At 37.1% G+C, this 27,274-nt stretch overlaps 1 protein-coding gene across 2 annotated transcripts in view; it reads right to left on the reverse strand.

Moving 5' to 3' along the window:
• Nucleotides 1-24,027, reverse strand: part of USP (UDP-sugar pyrophosphorylase) — a 285,855-nt gene extending 261,828 nt beyond the window's left edge. Inside the window, exons 1-3 of one of the 2 annotated variants that reach the window (XM_089391942.1) lie at nucleotides 23,740-24,027; nucleotides 23,033-23,228; nucleotides 18,095-18,199 (exon numbers count right to left, since the gene is read on the reverse strand). In XM_089391942.1, the coding sequence (XP_089248068.1) occupies nucleotides 18,095-18,199; nucleotides 23,033-23,155 (228 nt within the window). In that variant the 5' untranslated portion in view covers nucleotides 23,156-23,228; nucleotides 23,740-24,027. Of the gene's footprint in view, nucleotides 1-18,094; nucleotides 18,200-23,032; nucleotides 23,229-23,654 lie in introns of both variants that reach the window. The other variant, XM_089391943.1, reaches the window with a different exon arrangement.
• Between the last annotated feature and the right edge of the window lie 3,247 nt (nucleotides 24,028-27,274).

Genomic DNA, 27,274 nt, shown 5'->3' on the forward strand with positions numbered 1-27,274 from the left:
TGTTTGTTTCGACCTTCCATTCTACTAGAAAAGCCTTCATTTCTCAAGGACAAGACTACAAGTCCCCCTCTTTTGATGTCGTTTGTGATTCTTTAATAAGATAACAAGAAAAACTCTTACATCTTGGTCTTCTTAATCTTGGAAACTCTTCTAAGAAAGCGTTAACCGCCCAACATCAACCAAATTCATAGAATCCGAAGAAGCAGTATCCTAAAAAGAACGGTCCTAAACCAAACAAGGGTCCTAAGCAATTTCAGTCTCAAAATGAAAAATCAATTCAACAAAATGATAAGGCAAATAAAAACAAAGGGAAGAAGATTGATAGACATTGCAACTGTTGTAATCGAGATGGCCACTTAGAATCCAAATGCTTTAAGAAGATGGAAGCCTTGGAAGCAACAATGAAAAAGCATAACATCCATTTGGAGAACTCTTCCACTTCAACTTCATCTTCATCTTCAGGAATAACACCTTCTGCATGTGGTTGTGAAGCATCTTGGTCTGGTTATGCACTAAATGTTCTTCTTCTCATCCTCATGAGTGGCTCATTGATAATGGAGCTTCTTATCACATGGCCATGTTGTCGCACAGATTGTCCAGGCAGCGCGACAACGCTCAGACCGGGAGCTGTCACCCTGATCCCCGATCCCTCTGTTTAAGCCGTCTCCTTGAAGCAGGCTAAGGGGGGTAGACCCTATGGGAAAAAGGAAGACCAACTGGGAACCAGCTGGCTTGGGAGACACAGCAAGGGGAAACAAGCACTTGATCGATGTTAGAATTTGATTAGATCTTTCATTGCTTAAGACCAGTGCTTAATGGAGTCAATGAAAACCAAGTAATTAATTAACTGCTGCTGTTTATGAAGTAATTTAATGATTGCTTGAAAATATTTACAAAATATCAAAGATGTCTCAAGCAATGATTAATTTTACCAGATGCAAAATATTCAATCGATACGCAATGCCTTAGCAATTAAACTTCCAAAAGATCAAAATTCATTACTCAGAGATGAAATTCAAATGCTAACCAGTTCATAAAATGATTCATCACTTTCAGATAGCTAATTTTCAGATAAAACTTAAGCACAATTAACTATATAAAAATATCCCACAAAAGAAAAAAGACATGAAAATGAATTTTCAATTTTTAATTAGTCTTTTTTCAAAAAAAAAAGTAATTTTCAAATATTTTTTATTTTTTATTTTTTATAGAAAAATATATCTAAATCTAAATAAATAAAAGTCTAACTTTTAGATTTTTTAATTTTGAAATTTTTTTTTTGGATTTTTTAAATTTTTTAATGATTTTTATTTTTATTTTTATTAAAGTTAAAATAAGACAAAAATCTAAATCTAAAGCTAACACCTTATCATATATACATCAAAAAGGGAAAATTTATAAAATCTAAATTCTAAAAAAAACTCAAATCTAAAACCTAAGAAAGAAATTTTTATGTCCTCTTTTTATTTATTTTATTTTTGATTTTATGAATATTTTTTATGTTTTAGAATTTTTAAAAAATAAAATTGAAATCATAAAAGAAATATGAAACAACACTGAACGGAAATGAAACCTAAGCTAAATGAAATAGAAAACTTAAAATAAAACTAAAAACTAACTCAAAAATCAAATATCAAAATAATCTAAATCAAATGAAAATCGGAATTTTTATTTCAAATTTTTTTAGAATTTTTTATAGAATTTTATGATTTTAATTACATCAAAACACAAAACTAAAAAAAAGTTATAAAACCTAACACATAATATATACAAAACATAATCAAACACATATTAAATCTAAAGAATAAAAGACATCAAAGGTGCTAACTAAACCTAAACTAAAACAACGCATATAATGGAAATACAATACAAACATAACCCTAAAAAAGAAAAAATCGAACGTGTGATTTATGTGCAGGCTTGACGGTTTGAACAGGAATGCGTGGAGCGAAAGTATCTGAGCAAAGGAAGGCAGATGCCTGGGAGACTCCAGGATACACGTAAAGGAGCAACGAAAAGGTGAAATGGGGCAGCGAGTGAAGAAGATGGTGCGATAGTTGGAAGAGGACTACGTGTGGAGCAGCAAGGAAGTTTTGCAATGGTGAAGAGAGCGGATGAGAGGTGGCAACGTAAAACCTGTGGGATATGATGGGTGGGAGAAACTTGAGGGAGAGCAATCTTGCGTTTGATCGTTTTCTTGCAGGTTTGCATGGAGAGCGATGGTGAAATGTATGGCTGCAGGTGAAGGAGAATGCGGTTGCAGGGATGAGATGGAGCTGGAAACGCAGAGTGAGGTATACGTGGAGAGGTTTAGGAGATGAACACAGGAGGGAGCCAGCAATAGCTGAGGCTGCAGAGTAAGGATGAGGCTGGCTCGACAAAGGAGGGAGAGGAATGCTGGAGCGAGACAGCGTGTGGAGGTGTCGCAGATAGGAAAACAGCATAAAAGAATTTGAGATTTTCCGTCAGAAAATAAAAATTGACCTTAGGCAGCAGAGAAACTGAAATCGTAGTCCAGAAACTTAATTAAAATTTTAAGCTCTTCCTGCTTCAGATTGGCTGATGGAAACCCTGATCAGATTGCCTGATGGAAAACCCTGAAGAATTTTCAAAATATGTACCTACAATGATAAAGCAAAATGCCCAGAAACAAAATAATAACAAAACCTTGAAAAACCCTAGCTAAATAATTACAATATTCACATGCTGCAGGCTCTTAAATAGCCAGATTTGTCAGTATGCCACAAAAAATATTTTTAAGATTTCAAATATAAGATGACGTGCTTCAGAAACCCCTCATGCATTCACCAGAAAAGTTTAAATGATAAGCCCGGGATCAAAACTGTTGGGCTCTTTAGAAAATGAAATCCAGGAGTTGGCTGGTTCAGCCGAGAACTTCCCCGAACACCCGGTAAATTCAAAAGCAAAGATATCCTGCACAGCTTAATTCAACCATTAACAAAGAGGGAGAAAACGATACTAAAATCCAAATCTAATGGAGATACCTGCCATCATATTCAGAAATTTAACTACCATTCAAACCCTAGCAACTAAACAAGATACCTGCGTTTAAAATCACTCTTCATCAAGCTATCATCAATGGCTGAAAATAAATTTATGCAGAAAAATAAAACATCTTACAACACTTCCAGAAGAGTAACACCAGCAAAATTTCAACCCCAAAGTCTTTCTTTATTGCACAAAAAATGACTACAAGACAGCTTTCTTTAGCACACAACTCTAAGATCGAATGATCTCAAATGACCCCTGACACCTTATTTAAAGGAAAGATTCCCAACGGCTAGTTCGAGTGACCATGTCAAAATGATCTTGGCCGTCAATGAGGATCAAAATCTATTTTAATCTCATCTGTCGAAATTTTAAATGCATTTTAATATATTAAAAAATTAAAATCTTGCATTTATTTCCTCAAAACGTTGACTTATTATTATTTTATTATTTTATTTTATTTCTCAGTCTTTTATTTATTTTTAAATTTTATTATGTTTTATTTTTTTATTATTTTTTAATTTTTAATTTTTTTTTTATTATATTTTTTTTTTTTATTTGTACTGGACCCTCGAACTTAGCCTTTGGAAAAAACACCTAGGACCTAGGACTTATGAGGGGAAAAAACATTTTCTAGCCCTCAAGACACTTTATATCATGACTTTTACAACTTTACATCTCAAGGGGGAAAACCCATTTGACATAGACCCTCATAGACCACCCAGTTCTGCGACACAAGCATAATCTAGCAGATCAAGCAATTTGTAATAACCTAACCAAATAGTTGAGATTATTTCCAAATTACTTTTACATAGACTCGATCAAGTACATTAGGAGTTCCCTAAGAATGACAAAATCCATTCTAGCTTTGGGGTTACGCTGAAGGAAAACTCTGCCGATCATAGATCGGTGAGACCAAAAACCTTCCGGAATGTAGATTATCACTAGAAAATTAGGTTTTCCTAGGTAGTTTACATACATGATTCAAATCTGCTACAATTATTTACAAATTTACAGATGCAGACTGGGTTTACAACATAACATGATCGCGCTGATGATGACAGTCGAATGGCACGGACACGTCGATCAAGCGCTATCCCTTTTGCGAAAAAAGCGAGTGTACTATTATGGGTAGTTGACACGTAGTGGTCAACAGACCAAAAACAAAGACATGTTTTCTTCTTTAAATGATTGTAGCACCAAAAATATATACATTGGTGATGATAGATCTCTTAGTGTTGTAGGGACTGGAATTGTTCATATAGACAATGGTCAATTTGATGATGTATTATATGTTCCAACCTTATCCTACAACCTTCTATTTGTATATCAGATAACTCATTCAGGTGAAGGTAAAACTATTGAACTTTCACCTCACGATGTTGTAATTAAGGACCTAAGAGATCCTAGACAGATTTTAGCTATTGGCATTGCTGATGATTCTACAAGGTTGCATAAGTTTAACAACTTTGGGTCATCAACTCTTCCCTCTGTATTTGTTGCTCATAATGATGAAGTGAGCAAACTTTGGCATGAGCGATTTGGTCACTTAAACTATCGCTCCCTTCAAAATCTATGTAAAGAAAATATGGTGGCAGGTCTTCCTATGGTATCTTCCAGAGATGGTGTTTGTTCCAGATGTGTACTCAGAAAACATCATCGGAATAGTTTTGAAAAACGTGCCTCTTAGCACGCCTCTGCCCCTTTACAGCTTGTGCATGGTGATTTATGTGGTCCACTTCTAGTTGTTGCATTCTCTAGCTACAAGTGTTTCTTAACTTTCATTGATGATTTCTCCATACGCACTTGGGTATACTTCTTAAAACTCAAGAGTGAAGTATTTAACATTTTCTTGGCCTTTAAGGCCTTTGTTGAGAAACAATCTAGATGTCAAATTCTTAAGCTAAGATCTGATAATGGCGGCGAATATGTTATCAACAAATTCATCAACTTTTGCACTGAGCATGGAATTCAAATGCAACATACTATACCATATACTCCACAACAAAATGGTGTAGCTGAAAGGAAAAATCGCACCTTGAAGGAAATGGCTACTTGTATGCTTCAATCTAAAGGACTTAGTCTTAATTTTTGGGCAGAAGCAATTAACTGTGCAAATTACATAGTAAATCGCACTCCTACTAAGGTTTTAAAGAATATCACTCCAAAAGAAGCATGGAGCTCAATTAAACCAGATGTAAGTCACTTTTGTATTTTTGAAAGTGAAGCATGAGCCCATATTCCAGATGAGAAGCATAAAGCTATAGAACCTAAGAGTGAAAAATGTATTTTTGTTGGATATTTTGAAGATGTCAAAGGATATAGACTTATTCCACTTAAGTCCAAAAATGTTATCATTAGAAGAGATGTAAAGTTTGCTGAAAATATATCGACTTACGAGCCAAGTTCGGAGGATGTGCCACCTCTCTCTATTCCTTCTACTTCTGAAACTATTTCTTCTTCAGATGATGACAGCGAGGATGACAATCCTCCCCCACTTTCTTAGGTTCCTCCTTCAACTCCTCAGCTTCCAAAATGGTTTTGTGCTACTTGGGATGCAGCAGGTGCTCTTGCAGGTGATCCTACAGATCAATGACGTACACATTCTCAGTTCGATAGAGCCTCTTCTTTACTGGCTCAAGCTTCAACGAATTATGATCCTAACACCTTTGCAGAAGCTTCAGGCCATCCAGATTGGGACGCAGCTATGAATGAAGAATATCATTCATTATTGGCAAATGATACATGGGATCTTGTTCCTCTTCCAAAGGGACGAAAACTTGTTAGATGCAAATGGGTTTACAGAACCAGGTTTGGACCAGATGGAAAAGTTGATAAACATAAAGCTCGTCTTGTTGCTAAGGGTTTTTCACAAGTTGAAAGCATTGACTATACTAAAACCTTCTCCCCTGTTGCCAAAATGAACTCTATCCGCCTTGTTCTTTCCCTTGTTGCCTCTTTCAAATGGGAAGTCCATCAGATGGATGTTAAAACTGCCTTCTTGCATGGGGACTTGCATGAAGAAATCTATTTGGAACAACCTCTTGGCTTTATCAAAACAGACTCCAGCCTTGTATGTCGGCTTAAGAAATCCCTTTATGGTCTCAAGCAAGCCCCTCGGACTTGGTATGCCAAAATGGATAGCTTTCTTTTAGATACTGGCTTTTTAGGTGTCATTCTAACAATACTATCTACACCAAGAAAGTGGGTAAGTCTCTTATCATTCTTGTTCTTTTTGTTGATGATTTTATCCTTACTGGTAGTGATCCCAACCTTATAAACCATGTGAATTCCAACCTTAAAAAGCAGTTTGAATGACAGACTTAGGACCCCTACATTATTTTCTTGGTCTTCAAGTCTTGCAATCCAAGGAAGGTATTTCCCTTTCCTAGTCCAAGTATGCATGTGATCTTCTACACCATTTTCACATGGAAGACTGTAAGCCAACCCCTTCTCCCTTTCAGTCTGGAGCCAAACTTTCAGTCACTTGTACTTCCCCTGAAGTTGATGCTACCTTATATCGTCATCTTGTAGGAAAACTTTTGTATCTGACCCATACTCGTCCTGACATTTCCTTTTTTGTTGGCCTTATTGCTCGATTTATGCAAAACCCACATGAAAGTCATTGGAAAGCAACTAAAAGAATACTTCGTTATGTTCGAGGTACAGTTCAGTTTGGGATTCATTACAGTGCAAAAGCATCTCCTCAATTGGTTGGTTTCACTGATTTTGATTGGGTTGGTGACGCTGATGATCGGAAGTCTACTGCAGGTTATGTCTTCACTCTTGGTTCTGGACCTATTACATGGGCTTGCAAGAAACAAAGTGCCATTTCTCTTTCTTCAGCAGAAGCAGAGTATCGTGGCGTCGTAGAAGCTAGTAAGGAAGCCCTGTGGCTTCGTCAGATCCTATTAGAGTTTGGCTTTCAGCAGCAGCATCTGACTACACTTTGGTGTGATAATCAAAGTGCCATTCAATTATGCAAAGATCCAGTCCAACATCAGCGTAGCAAACACATTGAACTACACATGCACTTCATCAGAAAGCTCATTCATGACCATGTTCTTGAAGTGCAATATTGTTCAACCGATGATCAAGTTGCAGACATCTTTACAAAGGCTCTCACAGAGGCGAAGTTTACTAAACTTCGATTTATGGTTGGAGTTCAAGAAGTTGTCACTAAGGGGGGGTAGATTCTAATGCCTCCTTCCTTCTCCTATTGTGTCATATTTGTACATCCTTCAATCCTATCCCAAGTTGTTCTTAAGGGGGGATGTTAGGATATTCTGACACATAGGAAATAGTTAAGTATAACTTGGTCTAGTGTAGAGTTAGGTAAAGTGTGTTTCTTTACTATGTACTTTTGTAACTTACAATCTGATGATCACGATATGTAGTGATCCGACGGTTCATTCTCTCCTCAGTATTACCGACACTTGATCTGTGGCTTAACACCCGATTGGTCCATGATCTCTATTTAAAGAGCATGGAGGGTCATTTGAAAGGTGACTGTTCATGAGAGAAGCTTATGTAAATTTTCATTCTTTTATTAATAAATTGCCTGAAGTGGTCACATTGGCTGCGGTCGTAGACTGTTCCCCTCTTTGAGGGTTTTAACCACGTCAAGAATACTGGTGTATTGATCTGTGTTCTATTTGTGAGTGGTGTCCTCTGGTGTTCTATCTGAGGAACTTAACCTGTAAATTCCTACAAGATTGAGCTTAGTTGTTCTTGGAGTTTTGGGCATGGGGGCCAGAAGACTTGTCTTCTGGATTTGGGAACCGGACAGGTTGATCCCAAATAGGTTGGGAGGAAAAGCCGGTTTGGAGCAGGAACAACAATGGCTCAAGAACATCTCCAAATGAATTTACAGGTAAGTACTTGTTAATGATTTATTAATATTTAGGAATGTCTAGTTGCTTCGTGAATTTATGACTTCATTTTTGGATGAATGATTAAATTAGGGCTTTTCATTCTGCTATTGTGAATGTTGAATTTCAGTCTCTGGTTAATCTTTTAAATTTAGGGTATTACATGTACCTCCCATCAACACCAAACTCCAATTGCATGCCAATACCTTATTCCTTCAATTTGAAGAAAGTCAACTTGTTTGGAGTCACTATCAGCATACCAACCAACACCTAAAATTGTGTTGATGGAAAGGATTGACACCAAGGAAAAGATATTATCAAACCTAGTTACCTAGCAATGAACTTGTCCATTTTTGAAGCTTCAACACTTCTTGCAAACTCTTTTCATTATTATCACTTGCCCTTGTTGAGAAATCAATGCTAATAGGATTAGGTTTAGATTTCTCTTTCTTGATAATTACTTGTGAATTATGTTGGCTTCTTTTACTTATTTGTTATATTATCTTTCATCAAGCAATGACCAAATTATGTGTGCATGATGATCACAAAAACACAAGACGCAAGATGTAGGCACTCTGCCAGGGCAAAACCCTTATCTAGTGTAAAACCCAGTCAAAATCTCTTCCTTCAATAGTTTCCCTTGAGACTCTTCAACTTAGACAAAGACCTCCTCCACACCAAGCTAGCCTCTCCTTCTTCGATTCAACCTTCAACCGTATAGCAGCAGCACTTCAACCCTAGCAACTTCGACTTGGCAGCTTCCAACATCAGCGACAGCTTCGACCCTAGCAACTTTGACTTGGCAGCATCTGGCATTAGCAGCAGCTTCGACTTGGCAGCTTCCGGCATCGGTAGCAGCTTCGACCTTGACAGCTTTCGGCATCAGTAGCAGCTTTGACCTTGACTAGGAGACTTTGTTATCCTAAACCAGCCCACACGAGAGAGAGAGAGAGAGAGAGACACCAAAATTTCAATTTTCTTTTTCCCTTCCTTCTTGACCAAACTCGCACTCATTTCAGCCCTTCCTTCAAGTTCACACTTCTTCCTAGCATCCAACTTCCAATATCAAACTATGCTTGAGAGAATGAGATGCTCCAAATGAAGTCAAACTACCTTGTATATATAGCCTTCCAATGAGGTCGAATTGCCTTCCTTGATGCCAACTTGATCTTCTTGAGGCCGAGTTGGTGTGGAGGTTACATAATTCATTTTTGAATCAAAAATAATTCTTTTAACATCGTTTGAAAGCCCAAGAATGGTCTTATAAAATATACAATGATTAATGACTCCTTATTAATCCTAGGAGTCCACAATGGGGACTTTGATTAATAAAATGATGACCCAAGCATGAAACCCATGCTTTAATAAGTCATTGTAACAATAATAAAAAAAAATTTGACAAATACATTTTATGAAGACCGAACCTAGTTACATTTTTCAACATCCCTTCCCCTTCTAATTGAGACAATGAGAAGCATAGTGACGATGCTTGTTGTAGTTGAAGCACTTGAAATGCCTCAAGTCCTTCGTCTATTAAGAAGACCATAAGTCTTCTTCTTCTAACCCTTACCAAATCCTTTCTATCCTCCCTTCCCCACCTTATCAATGAGCGCTAGGTCTAGAACATCCTCGTATGTGGTTGAGACATATTGTAGTCTCATATCCTCTCCAATGAAAGCATCCCACAATTGCTCGAAGTCAGGTAACTCCCCCTAACCATAAATAATTTGGAAATAGTTGTTCCATAGTGGACTAAAGCCATTCAGAGAAATACAAACTAGCACATCACCCTTAGTTTTGTCCCCATCTATAGCAATCTGAACTCTCAGCTCTGTTATCCTCTATCTTCATGGGATAGCTTGTGACTATAGTTGTCTTGCTCATGTAGGTAGCGTTGAGCTTGTACTTTAAGACAGATTCATGTGTTGAATTTTTTACAAGATGCATAGTAGAACCAATCTTTTGATCTGCTAATTACTACGGAATAATCTTCAAACAATTTATATTATGCCACTAATATCATTGAGAAATTATATACGGAAAATTTCAGCAATAAATGCAGCAGAAAATAGTAAAGATCAGAAAGAGACAGCCATGCACAATAGAGACAACAAATTTTCCCTGAGAAACCCAAACTTGGAGAAAAACCAACAACTTTTCTTCTAGGAGAAATTTATTCTTCAGAAAGGTTTGCAATTCACAATTGTCTAGAAATTTGTGCCAGAATCCAAGACCAAATACCTATCAAACTTGGTCAATTTCAAGCAAGTCAATGTTGGTCAAACCACCCAAAAGTACAAAAGTCAACAATAGTCAACAGTCAAAATTCCGGTTTGCAATCAAGCTGAGTTTTGTAGTCAACTCGACCTGTGGGCAAATCTGTATTGCGGTCAACTCTAGTCAATGGTTAAACTCGATGAAACTAGAATTCAGTCAACTTCAATCAACTCGGCCCCTATCTGCTCCCATGTGTGACTACTTTTGTAGAGAGATGATGTGATGTGATGATGGTCAAAGTGAAGTGTCACATCATATATAAATACAAGTCAAATGGGTGAATTTTGACCAAGGGACACACCCTTTCATAGTGGGGTCGACTTGTCCTTTTTTAGCATACATGATGCCCAAAAAATAAAAAAATTATTTTAAATTTCACAAATCTTCTAGGCCGACTTAGGTGACATTTTGGCATCCGAGAATACCTCCCGATGTTGCACAAAAATCAGCACTCCCTCTTAGCAAGGGAGGTATTCTCTTTAGCTACAACAAATTTCCCCTTAGCCGAAATTTCTCCTCCATAAAAAAAATTGTTGCATGCCTATAAATCACTCCAGCCTGGTTTAGGAAATGAGAGTATCTTGGGCCATTTACCTATGGCCAAAGCCTTGTATGGCTTCTCAGGTAAATGTATAAATATCCTCTAGCCAAATCATCATGACCTAGCTAAAGTCCCTTATGGCTTCTCAGGAGAGAATTTGCCCTTCGACCATTCACCCCTACCCAACTAGCCCAGCCAAAGTCCTTTATGGCTTCTCGGGTGAATTACATCTATCTCCTCTAGTCAAACCAGCATGACCCAGCCAAGTCCTTATGGCTTCTCATGAGAAAATTTGTCCAATATGTGATTGTCCTAGGCCATTCACCCCTGGTCAAATCCATATTGACCCATCCGAGTCCTTTTGGCATCTCAAGAGATGGTCTATTCGATCTGCAAAGACATCAACGCTCCCTCTCAATAAGGGAGGCATTCTATAGCATGCCAAGCTTGTCTCGGAAGTATACAAACTTCACTCTAGACGGAGGCTTGGTGAGAATGTCAGCAATCTACTCATCTATGGATATGTTCCACTGCTCCTCTCTGTGCCATGTCTCGAATGAAGTAATATTTGACTTCAATATGTTACGACTTGTCATAAAATTTGGATTATCTAACATCTTGACACAGTGTTGATTATCACAAAATATCAAGGTCATTTCAAGCTCTTAATCAAATAGCCCTGCAAGTAGCTTCTTAAGCCATATTACTTCTTGACTTGCAGCATTAGCTGTGATATAGTCTACCTATGTTCTACTGAGTGCGACAAAAGTTTGCTTCCTACTAAACCAAGATATCATAGTCGATCCCAAGTTGAAGCAACATCCTAATTTGCTCTTTCTATCCTTTGCACTCCCAGCCCAATCCAAATCCATATATCCCTGCAGTTTCACTTCACCACCTAAGATGTATCTCAAACCATATCTAATTGTACCATGTTAATTTTCCACAAATTTTTGCAACTGCTTAGGTGAATAATCTAAAACTAAACTTTCTTTCACCAAGACACAGTATTTCTTAACAATAGATAAGTAACAAAATAAAACAGAGAAAAAAACACAGTCACACAATTACACAATTATTTTCTTAGAAAACCTAACTGGGAAAACCATCTTCTTTGACGTGGCCTTTTATTGACTGAGCAATTGAATCAATTACAAGGCAAATTGTTCAACTGAGAACACACTTGTTGTCTAGTATATCACCCTGCAATTATGTTGACCCGACTACTACTTCCTTGCTCTCTACCTGGCCTAAATTCCTCACGCATAGGTCTCCTATTTCCTAGTGCAAAGGGCCTCCTAATTCCTAATACGCGACTCTTATTTCTTAGAGCAGAATTGCCACAATGGAAGCATCCTCAATAATGATCCCATAAGGAAAGATCTCTCTCACTAACTCGTGAGCTTGCTTTGTCTCACAACCTTGTGCACACAACAATTGAATAACTTATGCCTTTCATCCTTCCTTTATAGATTTTGTCCATGCTATAATAGGCAAGTTACAAATTTGGATGTTGAGTTGTGGCTGACTAGTTAACTAAGTCGAATTGGTTCTCTTCTCCAATCATCAGTTGGAGTTATAACTTGTCCTCCTTCAATCAAGGACTGAAGTTCCCAACTCATCCTTTTATAAATTCGAACTACCACCTATCCTATAGTTAACTGAAGAAGACTCCTTTATAACTGGAACTCCAAATCTATGCATGAACTCCTGATGATTATTCCCATAAACTGGAAATTAACTCACCACAACTGGAGTCTATCTCTTGAGGACAATTCGAGGTCTTTCTAGCCAAGGAACTCACTAGAGAAGACCCTCTCTCGCTACACTTTTCAACATACCATGTAGGTACCTCAACACATGCTTTACTACAACCCAATGTATCTACCCCAGCTCAACCATATAAATTAGGGTGTTCACTACAAAGCAAATACTTGGCCTGGTGTTAACCAGGTACATCAAGGATCCGATCAACCACCTGTGCATCATGGGATCCACCAAATCTAAATCTAAAGCGGAATGACTCAACTCCTTCAAATTGGTTACTAGGTGTATCATCAACTCACAGTACATCATACTAAATCTCCTTAAAATCCAAACAATGTACTTCCCTTGTCCAAGGAAGATCTCATTTGGTCTCTGCTACACCTCTAATCCCAAGAAATAGTGCATCTTTCCAAGATCCTTCATCTCAAATTCTGAGGCTGACTCCCTCTTGCACCCAACAATGAATCTCTCTGCCCCTGTGATGAATAAATCATCAACATATAACATCAATATCAAAGGATTACCATCAATAACCATGTAGTAAAGGTCTGGATCCGTAACACTCTTGGTGAAGCCCAAACTCATTAAGTATCCATCAATCTTGGAGTACCATGACCCCTGTGATGAACAAATCATCAACATATAACATCAAGATCAAAGGATTACCATCAATAACCATGTAGTAAAGGTTTGGATCCGCAACACTCTTGGTGAAGCCCAAACTCATCAAGTATCCATCAATCTTGGAGTACCATGCCCTAGGTGCATGCTTGAGTCTATATAAAGCCTTCTTCAATCTACAAGCAGGGGACTCCTTCCCATGTACTTCAAAGCCCTAACGTTGTTCTATGTACACTTCCTCCTCAATCACACCATTGAGGAGCGCGGTCTTTACATCCATTTGATGTATCTTCCAACCCATAACAAAAGCAAGAGAAATGATAGTTCTAATAGAAGTGTACCTAGAAACTAGAGCAAACATCTCATCCAAGTCCACTCGCTCTTTCAAGGAGAACCCTCTCCCCACAAACCTCACTTTGTACTTCTTGACACTGCCATCTACTGCATGCTTGATATTATAGATCCACTTAGAAGTCACCACTGACTTCCACACATCATTCTTCATGATGGACTAGTACTCCTCCATCGTCGCTGCTTTCCAAACCCGTTAGCATGTTGTCTCCTCATAACTAGAAGGATCGAAATCAATGATGTGGCTCATCAATGCCATAGAACCCAAGTACCTCTGTAGTCGTTTGCTTTCCCTGAAAGTAGCACGGGGAATTGTATGTCCCTTTGCATCCTGCAAAGTGTCACGAAGCCATGCTTACCTCTTCCTGGTTCCTGCAACATCTTTCAATGGGTTCACTAATTTTGTTGGTTCCTCCTGATCATCTGAAGGATGAACAATTAGAATGGAAGGACATGTACCTGCATCCTTTGGAGTCTTATGCTCCTCGTTATCAATCTGTGAGACTCCCTAGACTTCCTGAAGGCTACTTCCTCATCAAAAATAACATCCTGACTAACCTCAACCTAACGTTGTCCTGGAATGTACATTGTGTAGGCCTTTGAAGTCTCACTATATCCCACAAAAGTACCTTTCTTTCCATAAGGTTTTAAATTCTTCCTCTTCTCCTTGGGAACGTGAACATATATTGGACAACCAAAGATCCTTCACTCCTGTGAATGCTTCCTAGGGAGTCTTGTCCTCCAATATCCAATGAGGACTCCAATTCTGAACATAAACAATTGTGATAGTTGCCTCTGCCCATAAGAACATGGGTAGATCCTGATCATGAATCATTGTCTTCACTGCTTCCACAATAGTCACATTCTTCCTTTCCGCAACTCCATTCTATTTGAGGATTATAAGGAACTACCCACTCACTCTCGATCCCTGCCTCCTTGCAAAAATCATTGAAGTCCCTAGAAGTATATTCTCCTCCATTATCTGACCTAAAACTTTGATCTTTCGTTCTACCAAGTTCTCCATCTAAGCCTAAAACCCCTGAAACTTGTTAAAAACCTCATCCTTGGTCTTCATGAAGTAGATCTAAGTTTTCTAAGAGAAATCATCAATGAATATCACATGGTATAAGTAGCCACCCAAAGAAGATGCAATCATAGGTCCACATACATCTAAATGTACTAGATCCAAGATCCCCTTGGATCTACTATCATGACTTGGAAACTATCCTTTGGAATTCTAGCCAAGTGCACAACCCCTGCAAATGCCATCATGTTCTACTTAGAGTTCTAAAAGACCTATAACCATCTGCCTCAATGCAAGTAAATCCATGTCATGTAGATGAGTAAATCTTTGATGCCATAACTCACATAAACTTATGTTGTCATGTACCAATGCCTGGGTTGGTTGTCCTATTAATCTGTATAGAGAACCCTCTCGAACACCAATTACTTCTGTTGAGTCCATGCTTGAGCTTTTAGGCCATATAAGAACCTGACTATTCATAAGTGCAACTCGATAACTCTATCTTCTAGTGTTGAGATAGAGAGCAGATTCTTCTTCGATACAAAACATCTCCCATGTATAGTGAATCTCCGAACTCCAACTAAAATGATGCTAACCGAACTCCCTTCACCTTATACTTGACATTATCTCCAAGTTCCACCTGCAATGTAGAATCTCTTTCTGTCAAATCAGTGAGAACATCTCGTATACTAGTCATGTGCCTAGAAGCACCACTATCCACTAACCAAACATCACTACCATTGGGAATAGTGCCTGAAAAAGTGGAAATAAAAACTCTCCTCAACTCCCTCTCGCTCTAGAATAGCTTCCTTCTGAAACTTGTCTTCCATTCTAAGACTGAGAATGTGGCAATAGATCAAAAAATATAGTCAAGCTGTTGAACTCTCGTCTCTTAGGGTGACTTTGTGGTTTCTCTTTTAACAAAGCTTTGATACCATGTTGAATTTTCTACAAGATGCACAGTAGAAAGTTAGAAACCAATCTTTTGATCTGATAATTATTACCTAATGATCTTCAAACAGTGTATTTTATGCCACTAACATCATTAAGCAATTATAAACACAAAAAATTCAACAGTAAATGCAGCGGAAAAATAGTAAAGATCATAAAGAGACAACAAATTTTCCCTGAGAAACCCAAACTTGGGAGAAAACCCAACAACTTTTCTTCTAGGAGAAATTATTCTTCAGCAACGTTTACAATTCCAAATTGTCTAGAAATCTGTACCAAAATCCAAGACCAGATACCAGTCAAACCTGGTCAATTTCCAACAAGTCAACACTGGTCAAACCAGACAAAAATACATAAGTCAATGCTGGTCAACACTCAAAATTTCAGCCTGTGGTCAAAAGGCCTATGGTCACATATTTACTATGGTCAATGGTCAAACTAGAATTCGATCAAGTTCAGTCAGCTCGGCCTCTATCTGCTCCCACGTGCAGCTGCTTTTGTAGAGAGATGATGTGATGTGATGTGATGATGGTCAAAGTGAAGTGTCACATCATGTATAAATACAAGTCGAATGTGTGAATTTTAACCAAGGGACACACCCTTTCATGGTGGGGCCAACTTGTCCTTTTTTAGCCTACATGATGCACAAAAATAAAAATTTTATTTTTATTTTCACAAATCTTCTAAGCCGACTTAGGTGACTTTTTGGCATGCTTGAATACCTCCCGATGCTACACAAAAATCAACATCCTGGACATGTTCACACTCCAGTACAGTTTTCCCGTACATCATACATATCTTTGGCACTCTCCTTCCCAATGATATGCGGGATCAAGGGATCCTTTACAGAATCCAACACGATTCTCTTCATGTTCAATGCACTTCTTGTTGTCTTCTACCAGATCTTCGGATCTATAGGTGTTGCAACCACCTTCTCCACAAGGTACCATAAGTCTGCCATATGTGTGAATTTCTACAATCTTAACTTCTATGGCACAAAGCTGGAGGCTCCCTCCAGCAAGTAGAGGGAATTGCCCTGGCTGCCACTGTCTAGAACAGGGCTACACTCCACAATCACTGAAGTCCCAAGGTCTTCACACCTCACAACCCTCAAAAGTCCCATGTGCCAATTACCAGTACCATTCTGCTCCAATCACTAAAGCTTGGACATCCTGCCCACTAAAAGCTTCTGACAGCTCTCTACTCCAGACACCCAGTCTGCCCATGCATGGAATTTGGAAGATTTCAGGTGATAACTCTGATATCATGTTAGATTTTCTAACACCTGGTAAACAGATTCTGCACTCTTATTCCTAACAGAAACTAAATGTGTATAAATATTAAAAACAGCTCTAGAGTCTAATCTTTAGATGCAAGTATCTATAAACACATACTGTAGAAAACAATAAACTGAACTTACAAGTATCAAAACATGTCACTGCTTTTCATTAATTCTGAACATGAAAAATCTGCTACAAAAAAAAAACTATACTGCTAACTTCAATACTGAAGCCATACCTCTGCCCTTTCTTTTATAGATCTGAGAAGGGCATACTTTTAGGGTCTACAAACTCAAAAATAGGTCAAACTCAATATAGAAGTCAGCTAAAAATAAAACTGAACTCAGTGCTTTATTTAGAACCTTATTCTAATCAATTTGCAGCTAAAAATAAGACAACTCAGTTCTTTATTTAGAAGCTAGAACAGAGAGATAACCTTATCCATCTATATAAAGTTGGTGCCCTGAATTAGAGATATATGCATGCATATGCTCTAAATTTAGACCTATACCTCAGTCTTCTATAACCGCCCCTACACCCTCATTATGATGTTTTACCAATCTGTTGCTGCTGTAAAGGTGGTGCCCAGAGATCTACTAGGTGTGCTGCTGCTGTTGTAGAAGACTGTCAAAGGTATATATAATATATTCTAATAAGTTTTGTATTAAATCTAGACCTAAACAGTGATAAAACGATCTCACCATTGTAATTACAATGTCGACACTCCTGAATGTTTCCTTAGCATTTCCATTGATTGCAGATCTGAAGTTTTGACAGGGGTTTCTGAAGAATTATGACTCAGCACTAGAGCTGAAACCTGTTGCAGATCAGCTCCCCTATAAGGTGAAAAACTAACATGAGCTAAAGGAATGATTAGAGAATAATAAGACTGATGTTTTTAGTAAAAGGACTGTATAGAATTTCTGGAGTTGGAGATGACAGGCATCAAAAAAGGGCTCATAGAGGTCTGTAGCAGAAGTTATACACAAAATAAGCATCTAACCAAATTGGCAACCATTGTTAATGAGGCAGAACTAACTATACCTTTGGATTTATGCCTGGCATGGTCCACCAAATGTTTTTTCATAAATGTGAATCTGAGGTTTTGCTGTCAAATAACCTGTTAACCCGTTGTAAATGATCTGTTTTGTATTCTTAGCCTCAAGGGATGTCAAACAGTTCAGGTGCCAAATTAATATGCAATTCTCACGTTCATGCCAGAGAACATTCATGCACTTCTTATTATAAACCTTTTTTGGATCAACAAGATGAGAATAAAGAATTTTCCTGAAGGTGACATCTACAAACCATGAATTACGAATCAAAGAAAATCTAATCAAATTGTGAACAGAAATCTTCCGCTCAACCAATATAGAGAGTATGAAAAACTACATATTGGTACCTGGTCAAAAAAGCTTTTTTTCTTCTCATCATCAATGCCTGGCTCAGGCCAATGAGCAAAAAGATGCTGCTGTGCCTCTTCTATCAACATTCTTGCAAGTTCTATCTGATCAAATGACGAGATATGCAAGTCAGCAACAAGTATAAAATTCAAAGTCAAAAATTTGAATATAACTCCCATTTTTAACTCCAACTAAAAATTAATTTTGGAGCAAAAGTGTCCATCTCTTTCTCCATTTCCGTGGAACAATTTCCTTCTCTTTGTCCTTCAAAAAGGAATTATAAGTTATAACTGAAATACATAAGCAAAAAGGAATTATCGAAGATCTTTGTGAAGAAGTTAAGGGGCACTTCATTGCGGGTTCTTCACCTCTTTTCTGTTTTTCTTGGGTGGATTTAGCGGCTGGAAAGAATAATATTAGGAGAAGAGCATATTTGCTTCAATAAGAGAACGTTAGAGTTGAGGTGAAACCCTCCCTCTGTCTTACTGTAATCATTGTATTTATTGAAGGATATTTGTTGTTGTAATGTCTTGGTTAGGGTTGCTCACTGTATTTTGAGAGCTGCCCTCTCTAAGGTTTGAAGGTTAAGGGTTGCACATTGGATGAAATCACAATTGAAGATGATGTATTATTGGTTGTTCATTCTATAAAGAAGGGTTCCTAGTCTTGTCTACTTCATTTATGACTTCATATGTGTCTGTCCTTTTATTATTCATGGTTAAGGCTGTATGTTATCGCTAGCTGATGTTGTCCTGGTTCTGAGGAGCATATTTGAAAGAGACCTATAATTTTCTGCATGCTGAAGTGAATCCATGTGGTTGGTTAAAGCATGTTTGTAAGCTAGCTAAGTGAATGCATGTGGTTGGTTAAAGCATGTTTGTAACCTAGCTAGGCCTTCTTTAGAACATGATCGAACCAGTGTTATCAAAACCATACCAGACCAGACTGAACCAGTTGGTTCAACCATTTTGGAGGGAAAACCAGTCCGAACCATTGTCACGGAATGGAAAAGGCCGGTTCGGTATCAAACCAGCCAGTTTTGTACAATGCTACCACGGACCTTTTGAAAAGCAACAATTTATGAGCAGGGAAGCCTAGTATTTGACCATATTGCCCTACTAATGTTATGCAATTAAAGGTAATGATAAATTCTTAACATTACCATTAATTTAATTGACTCAAGATGTTTGAAAGTGGGTCTGACCTCATTGGATTTCATATGGTGAAACTTTGAAAGTAAAATTTTAGATCCCACTCAAAATCCAACAGACTTAACAGCTTTTCAGGATTTTAGGATTGGGGGATTGCAATGTTTCCAATGGATTTTGTCATGTACGAGTATGGAACTAGCATTTCATCAAGAGCACCAAGCCCTATATGTACGTTGATGTCACTAGCATTGATTGTTGAATTTCTCTATCATGACCCTACTAAAAATGTACCAATCACAATATTAATGACAAAGATCACAATATAGGAAATGGTTTTGATGATATGTTGGTTATTAATTGTAGCAGGATATTTTTTGGATGCTAGAGGCCATCTAGGGCCTGTTTGTTGATGTATTTTTGGTTCAAAGATGGATTGCACTCGATATTACTTTGGTTATGTGCACCTAGGGTTGGAATTTCAAAACAGAGCTACCGTCAAATTTGTCAGTTTTCACTCCTCCTCGACCCATCTTCTAGTTTCAAGGAAAGGTCTTGATGGTTTTGTAAATTTTTAAACCGTATTTGACGGGAAAATTACCTCATGATGGGCACTTTGCCTGTCAAATTCCATTCTTGTGCACACCCTTACATGCTATATAAATGAGAACTTTTGCTTATGCGTGTAAATGGTTTGGATTTATATGGATGCACATGAATATATGTTTATCTTAAAATTTGAATATTTTATGTGTTTTTGTTTGACCGGTTTTTTGGTCCATTTTTTTCACTAGTTTTGGTCTAGTTCTAACCAGTTCCTGTTTCAAGGGGTCTACTGGTTTGGTCAACAATTTGGTTCTGATAACATTGGTTTGAACCTCTTGACTGTTGATCTTGACTCCATCGCCCATGATTGGCATTGGTCTTAGGCTCTTAGCAATCCACCAATGCCTTTATTCTAAGAATATCATAAACACTTTTACTAGGCTTTCTCCTCTATGCTAAAGGAGAGCTAGCCCAAAGTGAGGGGAAGAGTTGACATGGTGACAATAGGCAACATTCATAAGTGCCACTAGAGTTGCACTCCATTTAGTGACTTGTATAATCTTAATGCAAACCTAAGAGGTAACAGACAGGCCACATGCTTGCATTGTTGCTAATGCACCCCCTTCCTCAATTTTATTAGTAGCTCAAGATTAATAGATCAATAGTGATTGATGGTGGGCCTAATCCATAATAACATTGGAGACCATAAATTTCTTTCAAACTATAGCAGTAGCTTGACATATCTACACTTGCTTCCATGTGCTCTGAAGAAGAATATTGGAATCTTCGATGAGGGCTATGTAATAGAGGCTTCATATGTATTTTGTTATCTCGTCCCTATTAAGAATCTTTGTTTTTCTATGTATTTCAGGTCACAAATCTAGATGAAAATGCATTCCAATAACATTTGTTTCATCTCACCTTGGGGCTAATTAACTGATCCAAAGTACTTGTCTAATAAGCTTGTGCCAAGGATTGGACCATCTTTTTCACAATTGTTTATCAAAAATGACCCAATCAGCACATTCCCAAATCCAACATCCTTGGGGCAATGTGATGCCCAAACAGATCATAAAGGAGAAACAGTCGTAGAACAGATTGGCCAATGTCATTAATGTGTACATAACTGAACATGTACAATCGTTCATTGTGCAATACAAAATTACATCAAACGTTAAGCAATATAAAATTCTCGTTGAGGATAAAGAGTGCACGTCTTACTGTCTTCTCTTCCTCTCTTTATTAAGTACAGAAGAAATCCCTTACTTCGAAGATATGCATCGTATTAAGTGAGAATAGATCCATGTAATCTAGCCTGTATTGAGGCAATGAGTACATGACAAACAGCCCCTTCTCCTCAAATTAACCACAGATATTGAGACCCATCAAAACCTCCAAATGAGATGTCTTGGTTGCCTATATCCTATGTACATCAAATGTAATAAATATAACGCTATATAAAGCTGCAAAGCTTTGCAAGTTACAAATTACAATGCAGTGTCTGGATAAGATAACCAGGAAAACAGATGAGTTGTTTTCCAGTAAGCTAGAAAAAGAAGTTGGATCAAACTACAAAATGTTAAGCATGTAGAAATGAAGATGATTTCCAAAAAGAAAGAAGTCAAAAATCCACTAAATGTTCATCTTGGTTAAAAAGGAAACAACGCATGCATAAAAGCAAACTTAAAAATAAAGGATATGTTTTTGACAACATTGAGACAGACTCTGTTGATTGAGATTAGGCAATGACGTCCTTAAAAATTCTTTAAGGAGAGATGATGAAGAAACAATGAACGAAAGAAGATGGAATATATCAATGTACAAATGAGAAAGTTTATATACTCCCTTCACTCCAATACCCATAAAAGCGAAAAAAGTAAAGTACAAATACTTTAATGCAATAATTGATTTATTTATGCTCAAACATAACAGAATCAAAGCACAAGTACACATGTAGCGCTTTAAAACCCCTAAAACAATATCGGGAAAAGATATGCTTGTCTCTAAGATCACAAAGTAACAACTCATAGTGAAGGGTAAAGAAACAAGAAGAAGGAAAACCAACAGACCATTATAAAATAACCAATATCAAACAAGACAAACCTGTCTTGCTTCAAAAATTAGAGTAGGGATTTAAAAAACAACTGAAACTTCCATAGTTAAGCAATGAACTGAAGGGCAATATATGGCAAAAAAATGCCCAAAGACAAAATTCATAAAATCACAACCATTAAAAAATTTAAACATACCTTCTCAGAAAGACAGCTTGCATTGGATAGCAAGGAGGTTAATAACTAGGAAACAGGCATCCTCAGTAACAAACTTACACCAAATCATTTACAAACTTACACCCAGCAACAGAAGCCTTACAAATCAGCCAGAACCCAACGATGCTTGTTAGAATCATACTACGATCGAGAAAATTGCAACATACTTTAAAGAAAGCGGAGACTCCTGAGGAACTAGCATATGGAACCTTAATGATATCCCTTGACTGTCTTAAAAAAACTCTAAGGTGTATAAAGGTATGGATGCGCCAGGTAGTTGTGCCTGCGTTATTTTGATGTAATAACCATTATTATCACTTGTCCGCACCCTTTGCAGGCTAAAGAGATGACTTCGATATAGTTAAAAAATTAACTCACCACCAGAGCTTGCTTTCAAGTTAGTAATGACTTCTAAATTATAGACAATATACCATAGAAGGCCTCTTTTAAAAATATGTTTGCTTCTAACTTGACTTCTCATAACCATGAAAGCTAAGCTTTTTGATCTCACATTTAAACATAGGAATTTGACATTGTGGCTTGAATGCAGATCAAAACCGCGTTATTTTCAACGATAATACTGTTATAAGAATTCTGTGAAGTCTGCAATAGAAAATGCTGCAAGAGTACTATTTGCTTTTGGCTCGACCATCTGTAACTTGATCAAAGCCAGGTTTGTTCTTTGGAAATTGAGCGAATGACGGTTAGGGGCAGTACAATTAACTTACATATCAACAAGAGAGATAAAGTCATGATAGCCAACATCCCCTTTATCACAAAGCACTCTTTAGAAAAGAAAATGATTTGGATCCGTTGATTTCATTATCGGTACAATCATTAGCACATACATTTAACATTTTCACATATTTATCATTCCAATCACTCAAACACATACGCAGACGTGTATACACATACATACCTACATGTACAACAGGCGTCATTCATTTTCGCCCGTGTTAATTTGAAAAGGGCCTACCTGTTTTGCAGACAAAAGCCCTAAATTTTTCGCCAGAGGAGGTGAAGCCCAGCCTTGGCCATCGTCTGCTTCATCAAAATTTACACTGGAAAACTTTTTGATTGTCGATTCTACAGTCGCCATTTTCTCCCAAGCAACGAGCTCTAGCTTGACACCAGGAAGGCAAGATGCATGCACTTTAACAAAATAATTGAACCTGTGAATCAAGAGAGGAGAGAGAGATCTAAGTTCACCATTAACATGCAATAATTCCAGATGTCTATGAATTGCAAATTGCAGCTGCCCAAAATAAAATATGCACAATTTCAGTTTGCCATGGAAGATAATTAAGGTGTCCAAACTAACCAATAGCGATTATAAAAAATTGAAGAAAAAATATACACTACCCAACAGAGAACAACATAAAGATTTCAATAGATCTGTTGATCGGACGGTCGGGTCAGAACGTTTCATTACAAAATTCAATGCATGGAGATTTAGAATGTATAGGCAAAAGTTTCCTCGCTCCTTCAATTTCAAAAAAAAAAAAAAATCCTTTATGTAGATTTAAATGCAACAGAGCGAATTCATCAACACAGGAAAACATAACAGAAAAATATTCGGCGAGGTTCAAAGGTCTCACGTTTGAATAAACCTGAGCTCAATGTGCCATCAATAGCAATAACCCATATGGAGCCAACAACATAAAAGAGTTCAAGACAACTCACTGATATCGGGAGTACGAGGATTGTACTGTGACAAGATCAATGCTATAGCTCCACGCGGACCAAGACACTCTGGATCTTGTGGTATGGATTTGTGAGTTAAGACTAACACGCCCTGTGTCATGTGCCACGATTTGGCAACTAGAAGTGTTTTATATGCTAGATATTGATTGGCTTATTGCACGGGAATATAGAAAAACTGGGTGAGCTTGGTGCAAACGCACCTACTGTGTGAGCGGTTAAGGCTCGTCGCTCGGGTTTATAGAAACATGTTCGAATGGGATAGTGAGGACAGCAATAACGTATCGAGATACTTTGCTAGTGTTAATAAAAATTGGTGACACTTCACATATCCCAATATTACTATAAAAAAGTATATTTTATGGATTCATTTTAATGGTGGTTTTTTTTTTTAACAGACTGGAAAACTTATTATAATTTTGTTGAGGATAACTATCTCTGGTTGTTAACTAATTCGACACTCTTAATTAAGGAAAATCAGGCCACTTGGAATAACCAACTGGTAGTCTGTAAGGGGCAGGCTTTCACTCCTCACTCTTACCATATGAGTTTGGGTTTTGGGCCATTAACTTGTTTCCTTAATTCAGGCTTTCACTCCTTACTCTTACCATATGAGTTTGGGTTTTGGGCCATCAACTTGTTTCCTTAATTCCGAGGAAAACGAGCTCTAAGCTAAGCATATGTTTTAAGGCATACTCCAGGGCCAGGATCTACTCAGCCTCGAGAGGATTAAATTTCTAGAAGAAAAAAAAAAAAAAAAAAAAAAACAAAAACAAACAAATTTATTTTGTAGTATAAATTTTGAAGAAAAGTTTTGGTAAATCTAGAGTTAAAATGGATATATATTAGTTTTGAAAAAAATTAATAAAATGTTTTTATTATAAGATATTTTTTATTTTAAGTGGTTTTATATAATATATACATAGTTGACATTAAAATATTTTATTTATAATTCACATTCTCCACATTAAAACATCAAAATATTAATACATGCCCCCTATTAAAATATTACATAGATCATATATATATATATATGTGTGTGTGTGTTATATATATATATATATATGATGATGATGATGGTTAACGTCCACTGAGACCAAACAATGGTCTATAGGACCTAAAGAAACAAATTATTTATTTTGATTTAAGATTTTATTCCTATGCTCAAAAAGCTTGGAGAGAAGCCTCCCGAGCTCACTATAATTTTGACATTGTAAAAGGCTAGGAAGGTCAATATTGTAACAAAGATTGTGAAACTGAGATCTAATGTGGTTATACGCGGGGCATTCTAAGAGGAAGTGGTTTTCATCCTCGATGTTCCTATTCTCACATATATGGCAGATCCTTTCCATCCATGGCGTTTTATGAACTGCCCAACGACATGTTTCACTATGGAGCTCATGAGAATTTGTTCTAATCTTTGCTATATTAATTTTCTTCTTTGAGCTAGTTAAAATAGAGAGATACTTTTGATCTTCTAGGGTGGGGTTGATGACCTTCTTATAATAACTTAATTTTCTTTTAGCCGCTAAATCTTTCTCACACCACATTTTTTCTTTGAACTTAGATGTAACAATATCTTTAATGTTATTTATGTTTTGCAATGCATCATTTTCGTTGATCTCCCAATAGTTTAACCAGGCCCTTGTGTCTTTATGCCACCCTCGATTGAGCCTTAGGTGGTTTTGGCAAGAATTTAAAGCTAGCTTAGGAAGTCTATGATCGTCTATGTTACTGATTTTGTCCTTGTACAACAGAAACCTAAGCATAGCTAGGCTCTCAATAGGGGAAAGACCTGCTTCTATAAGGAGAATAGGATAGGGTGTATTACTTTTAATTTTCATGTTATAAGTTATAAAACGCTTCTGGATTTGCTCAATCTTTCTCCATGATTCTCTGGAGATGCTGCAACCCCAAATCTCACAGCCATATAAGATAACAGGATTGACTAAAGTTTCAAAGAAGAACTTCTTTTTATCCCACATTACGAGGTTTGCTATTTTACAATTATTTTCAAGACCAAAATAAGCTTTCCACCCCCCATTAATCCTTTTCTCAATGCTATGGTTCCAGTTGAGCTTGTGATGAATATCAATTCCTAGGTACGAATACACTTCCTCCAAGTTATTATTGTCATACATAAAATTAGCGTAAGTGTCCTTCTTGGATTTGATAATCATAACTTTTGTTTTGTCAGTGTTAACAGTCATACCCATGGTAGAGCAGAAATCCTTAAGAAGCTTGAGTTGCTTATTAAGATCAGATGGGTACCTTGCCAAAAGAACAATATCGTCAGCATAAAGAAGAAGGATGACGACTATCCCAGCTAAGGTCGTGCCACCACATCCTGCTTCCTCTAAATAGCCTTGACATATATATATATATATATATATATTTGTTGACATTAAAATATTTTATTTGTAATTCATATTCGCCACATTAAAATATTTTATTTGTAATTCATATTCGCCACATTAAAATATTAATACATGCTTCTTATTGAAATATTACATGTCTTATATGTGTGTTATTAATAATTTTTAAAAGGTTATATGTCAACTCCACATTAAATATTAAAGGAATCTACTAATAAAAAAAACTTCTTTACACTTTCTAGCTTTATGAAGATGAAGATGAAGATGATGGTTGACGTCCACTAAGACCAAACTTTGGTCTATCGGACCTAAAGAAAACGAATTATTTAGTTTGATTTAAGATTTTATTCATATGCTCAACAAACTTGGAGAGAAGCCTCTCGAGCTCACTATAATTTTGACATCGAAGAAGGCTAGGGAGGTTAGTATTGCAACAAAGATTATGAAACTGAGATCTAATGTGGTTGTACGCAGGGCACTCTAAGAGGAAGTGATTTTCATCCTCGATGTTCATATTCTCGTAGAGATGGCAGATCCTTTCCATCCATGATGTTTTAGGAACTACCCAATGACCTGTTTCACTATGGAGTTCATGAGAGTTCGTTCTAATCTTGGCTATATTAATTTTCTTCTTTGCGCTAATTAAAACCGAGAGATACTTTTGATCTTCTATGGTGGGGTTGATGACCTCCTTATAATATCTTAATTTTCTTTTATCTACTCAATCTTTCTCACACCACATTTTTTCTTTGAACTTAGAAGTAACAATATTTTCAATGTTATTAATGTTTTGCAATGCAACATTCCTGTCTATCTCCCAATGGTTTAACCAAGCCCTGATGTCTTTATACCAACCTCGTTTGAGCCTTAAGAGGTTTTGGCTGGAATTTAAAGCTAGCTTAGGAAGTCTATGGTCTCCTATGTTATTGAGTTTGTGCTTGTACAACAGAAGCCTAGTCATAGCTAGGCTCTCGATAGGGGAAAGACCCACTCCTATCAGGAGAATAGGATAGGGTGTATTTCTTTTAATTTTGAGGTTATACATTATAAAACGCTTTTGGATTTTCTCAATCTTTCTCCAGGATTCTCTAGAGATGCTACAACCCCAAACCTCACAACCATATAATATAGCAGGTGTGACT

The sequence above is a fragment of the Pinus tabuliformis genome, chromosome 1_1, assembly GCF_031772625.1.
Source record: "Pinus tabuliformis cultivar Carrire ecotype Pingquan chromosome 1_1, CPIR1, whole genome shotgun sequence".
Lineage (NCBI taxonomy): Eukaryota > Viridiplantae > Streptophyta > Pinopsida > Pinales > Pinaceae > Pinus > Pinus tabuliformis.